A 22,907-nucleotide genomic window follows, 5' to 3' on the forward strand; every position below is an offset into this window, starting at 1 on the left:
GTTAAGCTCATTTCAAACATAAGTTCGCATGTCCCGAATGTCCCTTATCATTACATTCATCTTTCACAAACAAAAACGTGTCTCGACATATCGTTATAAAAGTGTTGTAGTGTTCTTTAGGTGGGTTGGAAGTAAGCCAGCTACAAAATTTGAAACACTAAAGTTTAATACTTCTTTTAGTTGCTCTGCATACCAAAAACATTTATCTCTAACGTGTAGATATAGGACATCACTAGATATAAAATATTAATCGTAAACGAACTTCAGTAGCAGTGCATATTGAATGCCCCTCGTATGAAGTTTCTTTTTTCCCAAGTAATATTGGTTCGTTTTGTTCTATAAATTCATTAGTAATTCAAGACAAACCTCATAAAGAAATATTTTGCGGTGCAAATAGCAATTGCATGGCATAAAATTTAGTTTATGACAACACAAGTAATAATACCAAAAGTACATAGACTGTTAATGTAAAAATGAGAACATGTGCAATGTTTGAGAGAAGGTGTGGATGCGGGTTTACGCACGGATTAAAAATAATTTAACATTTGACGAACGTGAAACGAGCACTTTGACGCTAAATATAAAACATTAATGTTTGTGTTGTTGTTATCTTTATTCAAACTTGTTCTCGATTCATATCACAAAACTGTTTAAAATGCATTCTTCATTATTAACCCGAAACCATTTTAGATAGTCAAACCACAATAACAGAACTTTTCGGAAGAAACAGACTACTTAACTGGAAATATGCTTTCATCAAAAGTATGAAAATAACCATCTCGGTTTGATCGGAACTGTTGTAAGTGAGGTACAATGTCAGATCCGGAATGTAGGAGGGAATCTAGTAATCAGAATGAGGACAACGTTCGGGATAACTTTGTTTGTTAAAACGCAACATTTATTAGATACTGTTCACTGTATTATTAGAAAATAATACACATGTTACTATAAATAGTAACATTTTACCATAGTAATTCGTTCGCGCAATAATGATTATCGTCTCCGCCTGTGAGATTATCACGGCACGTCAGGGCGATTATGGCATAATTGCCTGACGAAGACGAAAACGTGCACAATGACGTCATTTTCACGAAAATAAAAATGGCCGCCGCATTCTTGGTAGGCAAACATTTAAACATTATTAAGAGCTTTAAAGGGATTAAAATGCAACTATCAGTGCAATAATAGTGAAAATAGTTTTACAAATAATGACACATTCCGTGTTTCGGTAACGAGTACTACGGATGTTTACATTCGATAAAGGTTATACAGCAGTGAGACAAGGAAATGTTTTGTTGAAACGTTTTGTTTTACTTTATTCGCTGAGAAATGTTAATTATTCCAGCGTAGTGGCTAGGGTCATTCAAGCCCAGATTCTTATGAAACTGCTCCTAGGCTTGATCGACCCTAGCTGTGCTCATCTATTGAAATAAACATCACAATCAGCCGATGTAAAACAGGAAATATTTGAAGAATGGAAAAATTGCACGCTTATTCTAAAAACACGTACGAAAAGGTTTGCTATTTTGATTTCCAGTCTCTCGTTATTTTTCGCAGCTAATGTCATTCAAACCCAGTATGTAATTTAAAGACTTTCAGACTTCATGCTAATTATATTACATATCCCTCATTATTCCACAAGATCACGTTTATAAATCCATTTGAAATCATTGACAAATTACAAAACATATGTATTATACAGGATAATACATGGTTGACCATGGCTTTTGGTTGATAATTACCCCAGTGAAAATAATTGCCCTCGGGCTAAAGCCCTCGGGGCAATTATTCCTTCCACTTGGGCAATTATCAACCAAAAGCCATGGTCAACCATGTATTATTCTATAAATAATCGATCACTCCTTTACTGGTACATGTTATGGGTTTTAGTCTTGTTCTGAAAAACATACTTTGAGATTAATTATATCCATTTTATTTTCCGACTTTAATAATTGGATTCATATTACGATTGTTTTTAACACAATAGGTCAGTCTGTTTCAAAGTGATGTGTAAAATATACAGTAATATATTTTAGGTGATGTTATAATAAAGAGTTTTCAACAGAAAGCAATTTAAAATCGAACTATTGATATTCCTTGATTTTGTTCTAAAACTCACAAGATTGTTAGTAGTTATCAAAGACTGGTAGACATTTTTTTAGAAAACGAATAAGCTACTGTCTGAAATCGATAGCAATAACTGAAAGATAATCAAGTATAATGCTCCTTCCTTAAACAAACATAATTTTGTCAAATAATCTTTAATGGAATAATCCAGATTAGGATACACATAAAATCTGAATTTACGACCCCAATAACGGTTAATGCCGTCAACTGTTCGAATTACGATCGTATATCTTTTCAGTTTAACGTTGTTTTTTCTTGCTTCCCTACAAATATTTTATTGAAGAATCGGATTTTTCCTCTCTGTAGCATCTTGTAATTCGTAATTATGTGTCTTGAGATGGCAGTATTTTTAAGGGTCCCAGGGTACTGCGCTGGTTTATTATTGCAGTTGAACTCAGAGAGGCTTGCAGATAAGTGTCTCTGTCGCGGGAATTGTTGGATTGTCGCATTCCGTGCACAGGGAAACGTCAAATAGTTTTCATTTTAGTGTCATCAGTTGAAAAAAATGGTTTTAAGTTGTATTGAAATAAAGAAAATGGGAAATGATTCTGGATATATTGTCGAAATGAATAATAGCGGAAAGTATGTAATGACGGAAGTGGGCAATCGGAAATGCAACAACAATGACCTGTGCATGGTTGAGAGCGAGTATTTTGACTATATGTACACGACCGGCATCTTTCCGGACACAAGCCAGTGGATTCTTATTGCGGCTTACATTGTCGTGTTTCTGGTCGGAATAGTGGGCAACGTGCTAGTTTGTTGTGTCATTTGGAAGAACCGCAGCATGAGGACTGTGACCAACATGTTCATAGTAAACCTCTCCATTGCGGATATTGCCGTTATAGTCATGTGTTTGCCGCTCACGTTGCTGGTTGATATAACCGAAACGTGGTTTTTAGGTACGGTTATATGTAAGATTAACCAGTTTACCATGGTGAGTAAAAGAGACACATCTGAATAGTATATACTATATAGATAGAAATAACATGTTTTCAGTGTATTTGATATGGGTATTATCAAACGGGAATGTCCTCGGACCCAATCTATTTTACATGTTCGTTTTTGAGCAATCAAGGTCACGTATATTCCTCTTTTTGTTAAAGATACCTTTATGCATACCTATGCTACGCATTTGTTGTTTTTTTTTATAATTGTCTTTATCCTTGGACAACTTAAAATCTAAATTATTAAAACAAACTGTTGCGTATCTAAATTGATTAAGACACACTGTTGCATATATCAAAAACCATCAAAATGACATGGTTTTAAAGACATAAGCTCAATATATTTTTAATAAATATATATTTAATAATTTATTAAATGAAACACAAATATATAAGTGTACCACTTATGTCATTGAAGTACCCAAACATTAGAGAAATATCACTAAATTTGTCAATCGCAAATGTATTTATTATGAACTTTATAGTCCTAAAGACCTCATGTTTTGATTGTGATTAACATTGGAAAAGATAGGTAAACGTGATATAAGGGAAACAAGACAACAACATAAAGAATCTTTATTCAAAGTCGTATATATGATAACTTAAACACATTAGCCCAATGAGCTATTTTTCCGAAATGAATAACAAGCATATTTAACATACTTAACAATGAATTGGTGACCTGGAAATAAAAACATATAGTTCGAAATAGGTAACACATGGACCGTAAATATTCATGCCGACAATAACAAAAAGTAAGATGTATTAGAGCACTGCATACAATGATACATCAAATAAGGTTCCCGGCTGTACCGCTTATTCACACGCGCACGGTTACGCTAGCTGACATACCACTGTATAAAGGTTAGTTATTTCAGGAATATCAATTAAGGATGAAAAAACTATACATTTCAAACAGCAAAGTTGCATGTAGCATTATGTACATGGGAATTACAGCATGGTATAGTAATGTGTAGTTGGTAATAAATGTTGTTATTTATTTTTTATTATAGCTTTCTAGAAAAAAATATTTGGAAAGTATTGTTAAGAGGAGGTACTTAATTAATCACGTACTTTGAAGGACCTATATATTTTGCTGAAGCAGTAATGTTCAATGATACGTTTTCTCCTATGATTGGATTAATACCTACCTACGGGTAATCATCCAAATCTCTGATTAACATTTACTCCGTAAGTAGGTTAAGACAACTGAGTAGGGACATGCATGTCTATGCCATGTACAGATGTTTTCAGTTCTAGTACTTTTCCCCCACAAAGCGTGCATCCTCAAAATATACTATATATATATATATAGATATACTACATCTATAAAGAAACTCTGTTTGGATACCCTTGGAGGGGGTAATTTTTTTATTTAACAAAAAATGAATTCGTATATACCTTACATACAGTAGTACAATTCGAAAAGTTATCAAACATTTGAGAATTAAAAACATTGGATTATCCGTTAAACTTAGTTTATTTAAAACATGTAATATACGAACATGATTATGAACGTTTATTTTTAACAATTATGATGCAAATGCATATAAAAGTGTCCGAGGTTCTTTAAACGTTTCTTATGTAATGGGTATTCATTATGTTAACAATGCTTTGGTACCTATTCTGTTTACCCTAAAATACAACATAGACTAATGTATTTCAATAAGAGGTCAATGAAAGAGTCCTAGTTAAGTCATTTCACTCATTTGATAGCGTTTCCTCTCAAATGTACCAACATTCTGTATACATAATCATATTTCAAGAATAAAATGTAAACAAAAACTTGATTAGCCAAAGGTTATTTAAAAAGTCTTAATGCACAAACTAAAACTTTTGTTGAAAATAAAGTTTGACAGTAACATATTCCGTAGAGAATACAAGCATAACTAAGGACGAGTGAGCAATCAAAAAAAAAGTCTTGTTCTGAATGACAAAATAAGAAAATAAAAAGCTACTGTTTTAAGCATTATGTGAAAAGTTTCATAATTTAGAATTTCAAGAATTTAGGTTTTTGAAAAAAGAAAGAAATCCTAAGTCTTATAAAAGCTAACTCCATTGTTGTATTGCTATTCATCAACATCATTTACCAGAGAATATAAGCAAAACTTTGAACAGAAAACATATATTTCTGAATGTATGTCTGCAAATTTTTATTTCCTGTATGTTTGAACATATTGTAATTCCTGGTCTCTTTGAGCATATTGTTATTACTGGTATGTTGAAGATATTGCTATTCCTGGTATGTTGAACATATTGCTATTTCTGGTATGTTGAACATATTGTAATTCTTGGCATGATGAACATATTGTAAGTCCTGATATGTTGAACATATTGTTATTCCTGGTATGTTGAACATATTGTTATTCTTGGTATGTTGAACATATTGTAATTCTTGGTATGTTGAACATATTGTAATTTATATTATGTTACAATTTTGCTATTCCTGGTATGTTGAACATATTGTGATTCCTGGTACGTTTAAATATATCAACTTTTCTGGTATGTTTGAACAAGTAATTTTTTGCGCGTTTCATGTGCTTCAAGAGAATTTAAAATTGACTTCAGATTTTTAACACGCATCGATAATAACAGACACGGATAGGGATAATAAACAATTTTGGCAAGGCGAATCATGAATGCGTGATGCTAAACAGAAAATTACCATATTCATAATATAAAAAAAACTTAAAATGCATTATAATATAGTTATTTGTATATGTATTGCATGTGTATATGTATGTTGTATTCTGTGTAGTGTGGTGTTCAAATTTTACCTTTAATTACTACCTAGTATCCTCGTTCGTCTGCCCATCTAATTTCAAGGCCTATCATTTCAAACGATGGATCCTACAATTAATGAAGTATGTTAAATAAAACATCTGACTTAGCAGTATATTTATTGACTGAAGTAAATAAAATATAACGAAAACCTTTGTATTCAAGTATGCTATTAACCGGACAATTGATAAAAACTGTAATTATTTGGAGTCACTTCGCTGTTATGGCTAAGTGTAATTATTCTAGTATACCCTACTAAAAACCAAGGACATCTAAGAAACAGAATTGTTGTTCTACCTATGTTTTGAAGCATAATGGCACCAAGTATCTACTCTTTTATTAATCATAAAGCATGCATCGACAGTGTATGGCTTAACCTTTTATGCAAAAATGCAACGTTTTGTTCAGCATTCACAAAAATATCGTGGAAATCGTGTATCTTAGCTTTTCGGTTCGCATAACCAATGTTTTCCGATAGCGTACTAACTTTCTAGGATGTTCCGCTTAGACTATGCTATTTCGTTTTGAATATCAAATTGATATTAAATTGCTCATGCGTATTGTTTATTGATGCCATTCTTTCTCTATATAACAAGTGGTTCTGCTCCATAACTATCTGACTCTCAAGTAGACATGTATGTGAACGTTATCCAAGGAGTTCACAATTTTAATGATATCTTAGTATGGGTATTGATAACTCTTGCTATCGTCATAATAGACCATATATATTTTTCGTATCGCTATAATATCATGCAAACTAAATTATGCTGTATATACAGATAAGTTTATAAATCATACGAACTAATTGTTGAGTGTCTTCATTGTGTAGAACTTTACCACGATATCAACAACCGCTGTTAAACTCTTTGTATGGTGTTCGGAAATGACAGCTGAAAACATACGTACTCTTTTTTTCTAAACAAGTTTACAAGTTTTACTATATGTCCATAACACGTAAGATCGGTTTAAAATGTGTATGATATTTGGCATAGGGTGCTCCTCGAAACTGTCAGATTGAATCGCTAGGGCTAACATTTAAATGCTTAAAAATTACGATAAAATATTTTTTAGTATGATTTTAGAAATTGCGTTGCCTTAAATCATCGAAAAATGCTTCTGAAAAATACAACCTGTAAAGTGAATTTCACTTAAACCCACTTTACTATATGTCCATTAACGTATGATCGATTTAGAATTTAGACGATATTTGACATGGGGTGCTCCTCGAAAATGCCTGGTTGAATTGCGAGAGCTTCAATATAAATGCTTAGAAAATTATGATGAAGTATTTTATTATAATTTAAGTAGATATGTTGCATTTAGTCATCGAAAAAGGCTTCTGAAAAAATCAAATTTGTAAATATACGTTCGCTTTACAAAGGCATAGCAGTTTTATACTACAGTAAACATACATTCATCCAATCCGTAATGGAGACAGATTGATTTAATGATTTAATTGGTTATGATATAAATTCATATTTCTTCTCTTTGAAAAATAATTTAATGACAAATGCTCAGAAATTGTCTGTATGGTTCCTAATCAATTTACATTATGTTTTTCCTAGATTAGATAGCAAGCTCAATTTGTCTCCATTTAGGAAGGAAAAGATATAAAATTGCGGAATTCGGCAGATATCTGAGCGGTGTAAACTTTGGATTAAATTGTTTAACTAATTATTATATGATTATCATAAAACATACGTGGAATTTTTAGCAGATGTGAGACCAAGTGCAATTGTTAGATGATTTAAACAAAACAGTCCAATGAACAAAATATAAGTTGTCGTCTTGTTAGGTTTTGGTTATCAAATAAAGATTAGTATTAGTAGTTCCATTATTCTAACATGCCGACAATGATTTATGTTGATCACTTACTCGAAGTGTTTAGCGATTCGTGCAATTAGTTATGTATTGGAACAACTAAGTACGGGGGAAATTATACAGTATTACTTATAAAGCTTTAGTTAATATGTTAAAGCATGCTTAAAATTTTATATTACTGGAACAACATTTACTCTGCTTCGGGCTTGGAACAAAACAGTCTACTCTGATTGAGTTTAGGAACACCAAAACAATATGGCCACAAATAAATGTCAGTGCAAAGAGTTCTTTATGTCTAACAACAGATTCAAAACAAAATCATCGCATCCTTTCCGGAAGCTTTTTGTCGCATTAGTTCTATATTTTATTATGTTTGTTTTGATAATCATCACAATGTTGTTATATTCTGTTTTGCCGTTAGATTTGGTAGATTCCATTGTCTTTGTGATCCGTTTGCCGACAGGTTTGGCCTGGCTTGTAATGTGTTTAATGTTCAGGGAGATCTTGTGGAATCATGTTTCCATTCATTTGTTCTTGTTTTCATCTCTTTTATTTCAAACATCTGTCTCCCGAACCAGTCGATCTTAATAGCAAGCATTGACCGTTAAGCCATATTTCTTTAGTCCTATATTATATCCTTAAACATCTAAGAATTCGGTAAAACATAAACATTTTCAGTTTTCGTAGTCGTTAAATGTGCACCTTGTAATCGTCAATTTCATATCTCAAAAGATAAAAATTCAACTTCAAACAAGTGCTTTATCAATGAGTATAAAACGCTTGACTCACATTGGCCAGACGTAACATGAACTATAAAAGAGATATAGTTTAAATTATTAAATTTATTTTACAACTTTTGGTAAGGAAGTAATCTTAACTTAAGCTAATGCACTTTCAATGGAACGATATTACGCGAGAATGAGCTCTTATTTTTGTAGGGGAATCCAGAGTACACGGAGAAAGCCGACTTGCCCAGCTTGGTGAAAACGGACAAAACTCACATAAACCCGAGCTGGAGATCGAACCAGGGACACTGGTGAGAGGCGAGTGCAAACGGGACAAAATGGTTTATGTAATCAAACCCATGTATGTAGCGGTATGCAACGCGTAATGCAGGGCAAAATTAAGTAATTGATTGATAAAAGATAATTGATAAAAGCATCATGATTTTTTGTTATAATAATTACAGACTTATAGATTAATGATGTCGGCTTCAATGCCATCTTATGGACCATATATCTCAACGTTTGCTTGTCTCTGTACATATCACCTTACTATAAAACATAAAACGGGGATTAAACTTCTTTAGACGTCTCTTATTTATATTATAAAAGCCCTTGACATATCGTTTCTTAAGTAATTTGAAAAAGAGTAGGTATTGCATGCACACGCCGAGTAAATCAAATGGAATGCGTGTGTTAGACAGATTATTATGATTTGTATAACCCGTATACACTTGATATGTGAAATCATGACCATTTCAAACACTGAAAATGTAAATATATGTTTAGATACAAATCATATACGTGAAACTTGTCTATGTACACGATTAAATTGAAACTTTTTTGTCAATTTGCCTGACATTGCAGGAAAAATGTCGTCTGTAATTGACAAATTCGATTTTTTGTTTAAAGTTCGAGGTTTGTAATGTATGGTCAAATTAAGAAGCAAGTATTTCTCCTTATAATAGCAGAGTGTTATTTGTCTTTTATGCCATTTGTTTTGCCTGTGAGTTGTTTACTAAGTATTTTACATTCGAAACAAGTGTTACTCGTTTGTTAATTCAGATAAAATTATAACATGTATACATCTTTTTTCAGGGTTAGCTCTTGTATTTGTGATAAACGTACTTGTTGCACAGGTGAGTGATAGGCCATAAGCACTTATGGCACGCTTGTCATGCTACAGAAAAATTTAAAGCCATTAACATGTCGTCCGCAATTGCTCCTTAGTTAACTTCGTTATGTTCATTTTGGATCATTTATTATCACTTGGTAGTTCGTGGAAAAAGAAAACCTCTTTCAGGGGTCGTTGACAGTGTCGCACCAACCATTGTTGTTCATAAACAGTCGCAATCAAACCAAAACTGTTGTCTTTCTAAAGCATGGATGTATTTCTTGTCCAGCATATGTATGTATGAAATCATAATTGAGCATGTAGCTAAAAAGGTTATATAGTGATTGAAGATGTTCTTTTGAAACAAAATATTTACATTGTCATGACGCGTCTTTTGCTTAATACTACATTCTTCAATGCAAAAAATACGGTTACCGTATCATGATTACCATAATTGGCTCTTGTGTACTGAAGCAGAAAGGCTTGCGTGTTACTTAAACGATGTTATTTAAATATTTATGTATGTGGTATTTAATCTAAGAAAAGATGGCCTTGTTAAATCGAAAGATGAACAAAGCATTAACAGATGTCTGTATTTCACAACATGCCTACCTGTGAGGCAAGTGATAGACTCATGCTAAAATACCAAGTCAAACTCCACCGTAAGGTTTTGTAAAGTTTAATCATTAATTATTATATATAACACAGTCAAAATATATGGTCATATATCATATTATATTTATATTCAATTGGTTGGGCGTCAAGTTTTACGCAGCATTACAAACCGGTCCTCACCACAGGTTTTACTAGATGTTGTTTTGTACCACTCTTGTTTTAATTGTTTATGTTTGAATTATTTATTTGTGGTGTAATCAGATTATTTGCTGTATTTGCCAATAGCTTATTGGTTAAACAATCCTATAATTGCATTTATGTATATTTACTTGAAAAAGTTTACTTGAGCTGTCTCACAAAAGAAAGGGTAATCATGTTTTACCAGTACAAAAACGTGACCTACATACAAGTTCGAACCTTAAGCCATGTGATTACATAAACAATTTATGAAAACCCAGGGCGTGAGAAACATCTTAAAAAAGACTTAAAGACGTAGCATCCGAATATCAGAACAGTGATGAATGTCCAGAGATTTTACTCAAAGTCGTTAATGGAACACTAGATTGACACATAAAAAAGAAGTATATATGATAACATTACTAAATGGAGCTCAATTACTATCAACATAATCCCTAACATTTTGACATAGAAATTGTGTTCCGAATGAAAGTAGTTATTGGTAAGTCCCTAAGTATGATACTCGTGAGAATCGACTGGTGATTTAATTTGCGTAATATGAAAGTATTTGCGAGAGATTTCTTTAGAAATATAACGTGTGTTCCATATCTATATTCATTCTGATTGGAAATATAGTCAGTCTCTTCTCGGTGTTACGTTTACATGAACACAAACAGAATCATACACCTCTCTTACAAAGTAGTTGAATGCTGAGTTTATGTTTTTAAGCCAACCACATTTTGATAAAGATATGTCGATGAATGTGTGGTTTGTGCGTGTTGTTTGAACGTTGTGTGTCTCTCGTTCAGTGTTTACTATGCATTAGTATTCGGCCTTTAAAGAATACATTCTTGAAATTATGGCTGCTGCGCTTGTCCCTGTATGTTTTATTGTATCAACTTTGCATTTAATATTTTTTAGTACAGGTAATAGGTAATATTATAATAGGACGCTTTTCTGGTAACCTGTATCACGTCGATTTCGGTGTTAAACACGTATTCGTCGAGACCGCAGGCAGATGCGGATATGTGTTTACTCGCCGAACGAGACGTGAAATTAAAAGGCATATAATAATATAAAATGACACTATCAAGTTGTCCAAATAACGTGTTGGGTTTACTTTAACTGTTTTCATTTGACATTTTTCTGTACAGTAAGAATGTTCCCATTCGAGGGTACTTTGACCGAAGACAAAACAACATTACACGCCAAGCATTTAACTCATAGACCTTCTAAGGTTTATGAAACATTTGGGATATTACATGTTTAATAGTAATCGACATACAAATACAAAGAATTTTAGTACGTTTACATCAGAAGTGAGTTTGTGGTCGGGATGCCATTTTTATTCTGATCAATATTCCTTTTGAGTTTCAAGTACATGGACAGCGATGGGGATTTTTTTTTAAATACTTATTTACTGCAAACCTTCGTTGCTTCATCATGTCCTCAGTGTTTCTCACTAGTTTGGATTTTATGCCATCGGTCATGAAATAATACCACATAAGCAATCTTAGGCACACTTAGACGCTTATATTAGCATAATTACCAAATCTATATGTATTAAGCATGATCTGTCTTTTTGTTTTGACATATTCAGTTTATAATTGGAACATCCATCTAAAGAACGTCTGAAAAAGCATATGACTGGCTACAAGAATGTTAAGGAGATCGGTATTACTTGAACATGTTTTTTATCATTACGCACTATACGTTAGAAATGAGGACATTTGTTTAACTTGTTAGGAGGTATCAACAAAACGCGCCAAAACAGACAAAGTAAACATACATTATGATTTTCACAATTATAGGAGCACTATACGTTAGAAATGAGGACATTTGTTGAACTTGTTAGGAGGTATCAATAAAACGCACCAAAACAGACAAAGTAAACATACATTATGATTTTTACAATTATAGGACAGCAGTATGTTACAAACCTAATACAGTCAAATGTGGAAAGGCGGTGTTTACGTATGAATTACAATTGAAGATACCGTATACAAACTCCAAATAATTCACAAAAAGGGTAGTTTTTTATGACGTGTTTAAATAACTGATACTTTTTCATAATAACACAAACTGAATATCTTGAAAAGAAAACAAAACTCGCGAGATATAAATCACATCACCAAATTAAATCTCGAGTCGGCTCTCTTGAGTATCAAATTCAGGAAAAGAATAACATTAACTTGCCAATAACTACTTTGGAAAACTTTGTCTCTGTCAAAATATGTTCGGACTTATGTGCTTCATTTGTTAATGCACCGTTTAAAGACTTCGGTTTTATGAATGTGTCCATCTAGAATTGCTAAACGATATTTCCCATTAGCGCCTTGAAAAACAATTTTAAATATAAATCTTAAGATGGTCTCAACTTCGTCTTGTCTTGTGTTAAACTATCTGAGGATTTAATTAACTTCAGGAAATTAGAAACCTATACGTATGCAGTTTACGAACGTCCCCTGTAATGACATTTACTTTAAACTCTCTCGACTATATCAGTAAAGAATTGCATTACTTATGTGAAAAACTATTGAAACACGCTCAGTAGCAAAAAGTTTAAACATAAACCCGTTTTAATGGCACTGGGTAAACGCCAAAGACATAGAACACAAAAACAAAAAAATCACATACAAGAAACATGGAAGAACAGCACAAAATTCCACAAACGGCACAGTGCATACATACTATATATAAAAAACTAGGTAGGTTAATCAAGGATTGTTAGGTACCGGTCAGTTAAATGTAAATTTACTGGGGGGTTTAAACCAGTTTGTGTGCACAAACATATTTATGCGAAAAGCTACAGAAACAAGCTTAGTAGCAAAACGTTTAAACATAAACCCGGTTTAATGGCACAGGGTAAAAGCCAAAGACATAGAACATAAAATCACAAACAAGAAACATGACGTTTTGAAAAGTTTGAAAACGAAAAATGTAGAAAGCTAAATGGTGCAAGACTGGTATTTGAGTGCGCTACTCAATTGTAAATCGCAGATGCAAAACCATCACATGTTTCTTTACAGCTAAACCAAATCAGATTTTGAAAAACACTTTTGTAGTACGCAGTTTGTAATCGCTACAGAAAAAGACACGTAAAATTACAGAACAGCTTATTTAATAAAGTAAGATATGATAGTAGTTAATGAAGTAAAAGATAATTTATTATGAAGTTACCAGAACCACGTATTGCCTTGCTGATTTCACGGGAACGCATTTTGGTATAGAACACTATCACTTAGATGTAGGTTTAACTTTCATTCTAAATGTGCTGACCCTTTATCATTAAACCAATTATTAGTGCTAATTTAAGTTTTTCATGAGATATTAAATTATTGCACCTCCGCGTTTCAACTTTAAACTTATAGTGCTTATTTCAGAGACATAATACGTCATTATCATTCCTGTATATTTTAAAAGCATGTATGCCCAGTTACGACTATGACAACATATATGATTGTAGAAATAAAGCTGAGTCCAGATGACGTTGACACTGAAACGAAGACGATTACGCACTATTGGACATGTACAAATGTTACGTGTACAGGAATATTTAAATATTTAATCTTTTTAACTTCTTGAGATTCCATTTGAACGTATTTCCTTTATTTCCGGTTTCCATGTTGAAATCTTTGGTGCTTTGATATTTGAATTTGATGAAAGATGTGGACTTAATTCGTCTGGAGCGTTTCAAGTATGCAATACGAGATCAATGTTTCTCAAAACTAATGTATTTCAATGGTGTTGCGACTTTTAAAAGTCATTCATACATTGTCAAAACAGGGATATATATACGCCTAATCACTATTTTCAGACGACATCTATCGCGGTGTCTGTGCTCACGCTGACAGCCATTTCCGTGGAACGCTGGTACGCCATTTGTCACCCTCTCCGCTTCCATAGCACCGTTCGGCGAGCACGTGTGATCATTTTCGTCATTTGGTTGCTGTCCTTGTGCATTGCATTGCCCGAAACAATCGCTGCGGAGGAAGTGCGACAATGGCACGAATATGTATTATTTGCTGCCTGCTTTCCTGTGAGATTGGGCCTAACTGGTTTAATGATTTGGCAATTCTGCCTGATCATCGGGTTGTACGTCTTGCCGATCTGCCTGATGGGATTCACATACACCCATATTGCATACGTACTCTACACTGGCGGAGTACCGGGAGAATCTAGTGAGCATTTACTAGTTTAGTTGTTAAAAATATTTTTTATCATAAATATTTCAAAAGTAAATATATACAGTCCACCGTTCAGCAATTAACAATGGCTTGTTCTAAAACAATCCTTATGATGGGGGCATAGAGATGTCACAGACCTTGCATTACACCTGCATATGCAGTGGAATTTGACTAATTTTGATGAGCTAGATTATATTGCAATTTTATGTTCATTCGAACATTTTATGTTCATTCGAACTCAAGTTTTCATGTTTGTTATTTGGTTGTGATGTAGACATTACCAAAATGACGCTTAGTTTAATAACTTGATATCCATTTGAATACGTTATTTTGGTATGTTTTCCGAAGAAAAATGTCGATATATTGTCACAGCCTTGTTTTCGTCCTCTGCTTTGTCATCGGCGCCGACGTTTGAAACCTTTAACCTTGGCCATAACTCGCAATTCATATCGGATATACAAATCTCCATTTCCAGTTGATATAGTGGCGATTCGGCCTTCAATAATTACAACGCTTCCACGCTTTAATTACAGAATTACAACTTAATAGACATTACGCCATGAGTTGGTGAATTCAACATCAATGAATTCCATTAATGACGTATTCGTTTTATAACACAATCGTTCATCTGTATTTCTGTTATATCAATATTTGTCATAACGAGAAATTAATGATATTCTGATTACTGAAAATTATTATTCTTGTAAAAAGGCTTGGATAGTATTAACATTTTTTTTCATCACAAAATCATTTCGCATATTTTTGAACTATAGTGTAACAATAATTAACAATAATGATTGTGTTTGTTTTCAGGACCACAAAGACCAATGTTAGGCAGTTCTGGAAACGAAAATGAGGCTCAGTTAGAAGCAAGGAAAAAAGCCGCGAAAATGTTATTTGCAATTGTTCTTCTATTTGCTCTATGTTTTTTACCTAATCATCTGCTGAATATATTGCGGTAAGAACATGACTTCATAATTGATTTATGCACCGTATATAAGTCTTGTTGAAATAATACACAGTCCGTGTTTGTATAATCTTTGATAACACCGAATTATACTGATGCGGTAAAAAGCTGTTATTGTATATAGTGCATGGTGGTAGTGTTGACAAATGCAGCTTTTATATAACCCTTCCTCAAATTTAACAAATTGTACAATAATACTTATATACTACAAACCGTTTGTCGTGTTCTTTCAAAAGATATATACTTATAATGATGAACTGTAGGAACCCTATTTCAAATAAAAACCACAGAAATATAGTAGTTGGCAAAGCAATTAAGCAAATATCTATATCTACTATTTAACGGAAATGCTGATTTAATTATAATGGATTATTTCTTAATTTATCTCGTTCTTCAGGTATGCTGGTGTATTGCATGATGTGGAGAACGTCGAAACATTCGCCCTTATTGCCCATCTTGCTATATTTCTTAACAGCTGTCTGAATCCAATAATTTATAACTTTATGAGTGGTGAGTATACATCAAATGTATTATTATTAAGCTAATTTATTACTGGTGATTGACGTTTATTGCAAATTAAATTCCATACATTTGATACTTTTTCCTAGTTTGTTGTTTGTTGTGTCTCCTAACAATTTATTTTTTTCCAAAATATATTTATCTTTTACAACAGCTGACGTTAAGTAAAGTGTTGTGCTGCAAAAAGACGTCTTCGTCAAAAGTGTAGATATTTATTGTCTGGTTGTTTTAGGCTCCTTGAATGTGGTTTAATAATTACTTGAAATAGAACACAACCTTAGCTAGTGCTAGAGTTCGATAACTTGACAATCAAGGATGCATGTTTCTTGCATACCGGACGTGTGTTTCCGGTCATGTGACCAGTACTGGAAAACCCCATCTTACATGTCCCATGTAAGATGAGTCACGCGCAACAAGGCGCCATTTCTTATTTCATTTATTGTATGGTTTATGAAAAGCATATTATGCCATTTCAATAAAGCGCAATCGAATATATATGTTAGCAAGACTTTTAATTAAAATTGAATATAAATAATCGTAAAAAACGCTATTTTTAGTTATTTAAAATTACTGCGCTCTATGACGTCAGTAAACAACGTCGCACGCGCTTTTTGGTGTAATTGTACAAAATTTCGTTTTCTACGTCATTTTTTCACTAATTGATAAATTTAGATATGCAAGAAAAAATATCAATCATGTTTTTCGGGTCTGTTTTTTCTATCCGTACCGGAAACACATGATAGATACTTATATTCCCTCTGATGGATCTCTCTCCCAGAATGTATTTATAAATATGTGTTATCTATTCTAAAACGGTAATGGCGTTTTTAATGAACAGCCAATTATGTATCAACTAAACCTGAACAATAATGTCAATTGCCTGTTATTAAGAATCATTGATATTGGAATCGACAACACTAGCCTCAATGTCATCGGCGTTTATATTAAACAACTAACGATGTATTTAAGAAAGCTGCAAAGCAAACTCACACCCGTAAAGAATAAAAGAATATTTGTATTCTGAGCAATTACTTTTCTTATTGCATCATCTTTAGATTATAATGTATCCAATCTGATTTCAGACAAGTTCCGGAAGGCATTCCGCCAGGTATTGAGCGCATGCCTCCATTGTCGCTGCAAGAATAATCGGGGCACGTGCGGGGTGAGCGATGGTTACAAAGTCACCTTCAATAATACGCCCACCATGAGTTTCAACCTTACCATGAGGTGTGAACAAAGAAAAAAGAGAGTCTTATTATGATCCAGTCGATCCTTCCCCCTCCCCTTCGTTACTTTACTGTGTTTTAAACATTGTGAAGTTATACATGTGCTAATCGTCTCTTCCAGTGAAAAACCATCATTATACAATATGTTCTTTCTTTTTAATTTATCACTCGTTATCATCACGTATGTGCGTTACGGTTTAAAGATATGAGCAATGTTTATGTATTCATTAGTTAGCACATAGAGCCACATAAGAACCTATAAACCGTCATAACACGCATTATCAACATCAATATTTTCATTTTATTGAATTGCACTCGTGCACATATGCATACATATTTGGGAAATTCACACAATAGATCCAGACAAATAGCAGTCTAGCAAATGTTTACAGATTAAACTGTCCAAATAAAGTTTTTTTAATCGTCCCAATAACTTTCGAAATTTGTTTGTGATAAGATGAAAATATACGAATGACTTATTCAGGATCAAAATTTAGTTCTCATGTGTCTTCATAACTACAATATCGACAGTTTAGTGTATAATATAAATTTACACCATAGATCTAGACAAATAGCAGTCTAGCAAATGTTAACAGATCAAATAGTCCCAATAAGGTTATTTTAATCGTCCCTATATCTTTCAAATTTTATTTGTGATAAGACGAAAAGACTTATTCAGGATCAAAAATGAGTTCTCATGTGTCCTCATACAATTACTACAGTATCGATAGTTTTATATCTTATATTTACGCGCACCTGTTACGTTATAAAATGTAAGCTTTTTTTACCTCCTCAAAGCCTGCTGATCCGGGTCGGACATAATAGAAAGTGTCTATAGCGTTGTAACGTACATAAAAGCATTCTCTTCAAAACCGGGTACCGTTACGTCGTAAAAACTCTTTTGGCGAAATTTGGTTTTAGAAAAGGGTTATCTTCAGCGTATCAAAACGTACGTTCTACCTATGTGTACGAAGAAAACATAAGACAGAGAAGATTTCCTATTTCTTATAAACAGAAAGCGCAGAAATCAAAATTTGGATCACATTTGCGTTTTAATACGTATAAAACGAACTTAACGCAAAAATACGCTTCCGTGTCTATACAAGCAAAGGCTATGCCCGTTTTATTACGTTTAAGTGGTTTGAAGATTAACCACAAAGATTACCCCAGCTATGTGGAAATTGTTATTACGCTCTAGGCATTCACTGTAAATATAAAGCAGTTTGATTAAGCATGACCTCTGTATATGTATTCTTGAAATCAGCTTATTTCTCTAAATATATTCGTTTGATATTATCCCAGTGTTTTCACGATTATATTTTTACTATAATGGAAAATAGTTTAACTTTGTTTTGTGGCAGTTTTTGGGACACACTTCCATTACAAAACATTGAAAACAGGGACAAGCCGGTATTGGTAAATAATGGGGTAATCTCTTTGGCAATATAACAAAAAATACAGGGATAAGCCCTGTAGTCGAAAATGCAAAACTTATCACTGTTTAGGGGCACAAGCAAGTGCCCAAACGACAATGAACTATAGACACAAACAAATCAACATCACATACACAAATACAAACACCACAAACAAACCACACCCTCATCAAAATTGCTTTGGTGCTACATGATGGGATTACCGCCTTGGAACGGTCAGCGAAACAAGAGTTCACTGGAACTCGAGTCTACTTGGGGCTTTACTAGTCAGTTTGGCCATAACCTCACACTTGTTCTATCACTTATCAAGTCGAGATTGATATAATTGCATATTTTTCTTCAATTTCATTATGTTCTTTACATAGGATTTATGAAATACCATTACACGTGATGCTGTTTGTCTTTACATGAGTCGAGATTCAGCAACAAAACAGTCCACGTCTTCAGTGGTATAGTGGTGAGGCGAACAGCAGCTGTCTTTCTTATCATTTCAGACCAACATTAATCTCATTGAATTTACTGTTCGGAACTAGTTTACTTAACGTTTGTCGCACCATCTTTTCATCATTCACTACCATTATATTCAATAGATATACAGAGAGAATATTTTTTTGCTTCAGTGTAAGATCGTAATCCGTTACAGCGAGTGAGCACCATAAGCTATGTTTTACGAATGGCGTAGCCTAGGTAAAATATATATTTTCGGTGGTCACGAGGTGTAATGTATTGCTATTTTACACTGGAACAGGCAATTAATGCTTTATTTTAGATACCTAAAACTATTTAAAATCCCATATTATTCTAGTTTCTCAGGAAAAAAACGCGCCAAATTGTATGCGAACGAAAAGACATTTCCAAAATGAAGTCCTTGAAATCGTGTCCGCGACCGTGAACGCTAACGATTGATTCAATGTGAGAGCGGGTTAAAACTTAAAAACAGTGAAAAATATCAGTATGTTATTTCACTTTTTGACACAGTGTAATATCACTTTATTTCACTGATAAATCTCTATCCACCGAAAAACATACAATAAATACTCATGTAAAAATGTTTCTTTTTAATATTTCATGTCACCTGTTTATCATTGGCATGATTTCAGGAACTGTTTTCATGAACACTTTACTATTGTGTGAAGGATTCATTTAAAGGTATTCTGTGAATGTAAAATATAAAAAAAATAAAAAATGGCAATTGTTTTCTCAGTTTTAATTTTTCTTTAGCCTGTCTATATTAAATAAACATTTGATAAAAATTGGCATCTTGAATGGCATTGTATGGTGTAGGTATATTTTGCCAATGGTGCGACTCTATTCCATTATTGTTTTAACAGAATTGCTCTGTGTATAGGAACTCATTTCCAAATCACAACATTTAAAATTGACGCTTTTTGGTATTTTAGTTCTCAGTCAATGTTGTTAATTATGGTCCGAAATGTGCATAACTGATAAGTAACCGCTATAATTATGTTTCCAATACTATGCAAGAGGAAGAACAATGACAAGCACAAAACTAATATTATGTCGAGCATGACTGTAAACCATTCTAACCGTCACATCAAGAGCGAACAAAACAAGATGCATTCTCGAAGAGAAATCTTTCGAAACTACACGCGATGACATAAACATTTAAGAAAATAATGGAAACAACCGGAAGAAGCCACGTAGCATAACATTTTACCAAACATACACCAGTGCCTCACTAACGAAAGTTCAGCTGGTCCCAAACGGTTTGCAAAGAAACAGGAAACCATCGGGCTTAAACCCCGCCTTCAATGAATTCTGAAGAACAAAATACATTGAAAGAGCATGAGCTCTGCAGTCTATGTTTGATTGACACATTTCGTTGACAGTAAAAGTAAGTGCAACACTTTATATAATTACGTATTTGTTTTCATAATTTAAGAATACATACTGATAGATATGATAGACTAGAATAAAAGTTGCATCATTGTCAAATATGTGATTCTAATGAATTAGAAGATGAGTATCACTTTATGTTAAAGTGTTCACCATATGCTCTGTTAAGACGAACGTATATTAAACGTTATTATAGACGTAGTATGTTTAAACCTGTAGAGCTGTTTAATACACAAAATAAATCTGAAGCATTTATGTTAGGTAATTCTATATCGGAAGCATTCAAGATTTGATATACTTTATTAATTAATATATAACCCGATTATTAATTGTGCATCGTAATAAGTAGTTTTTTCATTAACATTTAGAATATTTAAATTACGTTTTACCCTTATGTTTAGAAATTTAATATTGTATATGTCATGTTAGTAATTCTTATATAATTGAAATGATTGTTCCAACATGTAAACGTATACGAAAGTCAAATATTCTTGTAGTACACACTTTGATGAATTGCAATAGAACTATTTTCAGTTAATCCTTTATATGTCAATAATTTTAGTCGCTCACTGCATAGTATAGTTGTAATATTGATATATTTATATGTAAATTAACCCAAAAAACTGTCAAGTGTACGTGTAATAAAATATGTTCTGTTCTGTTCTGTTCTTGACATAACAGGCTTTGGTGATATTCTGTCAGCATTCTCGATTTTACAGTAATAGTAGGTGCTATACTTACCATTTCAGGCCTAGGTGGTGTAATGTCAGCATTCTCGGGTTTGATGAGATGTTTCATTGCCAATAATAACAGTTGCAACACTTACTAGAAGTGGCTTGGGTGATTATCTTTCTTGTGATTTACCAATTTATATCAACAAAAAATAACCACACGGGAACAAAGTACGGGGAGATAGTATACAGCAACCAGAGAGCGCTTGAAGCCCAACTACTATGTCAGGGATAGGCGAGATTGGATAAATTTAGGAAAAATAACATGCATGCTACTCCGATTACCCTGATTCCGATATGTTTAACTTTGCAAATATTGATTAATGTTGAAAGTGTGAGGTTGAGCGCCCTCACACCGGTAAACACAATCAGATAAAGTTAAATTTCATCGACAGTGTCTAGGCGGTTAACCAGAAATTTATCAATGAAAATATTTTGATATTTGATTCATGTTTGTTGATCATAACAGAACAGAAACACTCGTGTTTGGTTTGAATTTGGCATTGACCAAGGATCTTGGTTAAATTTTAGGCTACTGAGATTGTTCCTGTAGTTTTCTTTGTTTTACTTCACAGGAACAGAGGATTCCTTATAGCTGGATTTTAAAGTATATAAACAATATTCTTTTATTTATTTGATATTCAAATTTTCTTATTTGACATAAAAATAACATCATCATAGTATGGATACTTCTCTAATTTGACAAAGAAGAAGGATACACGATAAAGAGACATCGATTTCAACAATATAGTTGTTCTTAAAAATACTAAGCTCATGACACGAAAATAAACATACTCCTATCTCCCTTAGTTGAGGGAAATTGCACAACTGAATACCTCAGTTAGCTGCAGCTAATATAGACAAGTTATAGGCCATACCAGATAAAACAAACATTTGAGAGACACAAGCATTTTATTTGAAATGAAAGTGTATAATGAAATTGAAATACTGAAATTGACGGTATATAAGGGCTGATTTTTACTTGTCGCTGATAACGTCTTACAAACGACGATGACTGTCAGGATCAACTGCGTGTTGATTTTATATCAGAAACAATGACATTACAATAAAAAATTATTGTTCTTATTGCGCATGTTTAGTGAGATATTTATGAAAACGTACTGTTATTTTACTCTTTCTCTGAGGACAATTGCGTTCGACCCTGTGAAATGACAGCGTGTATCCTCGCATTAGCATTCTATTAAATTTGCAGACCAACATGGCTCATTGACGTTTTAACGCGTTTCTCTGAATAACAAATGAATAAGTTATATGAAGGGCAAAAGAAACGACTGGCCGAGACTCTCCACGTCACTTCTGGCCACCTTATCATTCGGTATTATAGTTATAAGCCTTAGGTGTATACGGTTCCGCTGATAACCTTTTATAATTAATTTCAACAGATAAATGTGATCTCTGAGACAAACACAATCTAATGATAAAAAAAAGATGATATTCCAGGAACAATTGAACACGCAAATATTCAATCCTGGTTAAGGTCTGAGACATCAAAAGATATTGTCACAAAAGGAGTCAACAAAAAACATGTTTAAAATCGCTTTCAAAACTAAAAGTTACATGCTTTTCAGGAGAGGTTTTCTGTCTCATTACTGATGTCCTCTAATACATTCTGTTTGTCTTCATATCCATCACACTGATTCTGTTTGTGAGGATTTCCATCAC

At 33.1% G+C, this 22,907-nt stretch overlaps 1 protein-coding gene across 1 annotated transcript; it reads left to right on the forward strand.

Moving 5' to 3' along the window:
- The first annotated feature begins 2,557 nt into the window (after window positions 1-2,557).
- LOC128232610 (orexin receptor type 2-like) lies at window positions 2,558-19,761 on the forward strand. Its single transcript, XM_052946276.1, has 5 exons — window positions 2,558-3,064; window positions 14,122-14,485; window positions 15,305-15,449; window positions 15,856-15,968; window positions 17,060-19,761. Exons 1-5 carry the CDS (start codon window positions 2,633-2,635, stop codon window positions 17,236-17,238), a joined length of 1,233 nt encoding a protein of 410 aa, XP_052802236.1. The 5' UTR covers window positions 2,558-2,632; the 3' UTR covers window positions 17,239-19,761.
- Window positions 19,762-22,907: the final 3,146 nt, after the last annotated feature.

Source organism: Mya arenaria, chromosome 4, assembly GCF_026914265.1.
Source record: "Mya arenaria isolate MELC-2E11 chromosome 4, ASM2691426v1".
NCBI classification, from domain to species: domain Eukaryota; kingdom Metazoa; phylum Mollusca; class Bivalvia; order Myida; family Myidae; genus Mya; species Mya arenaria.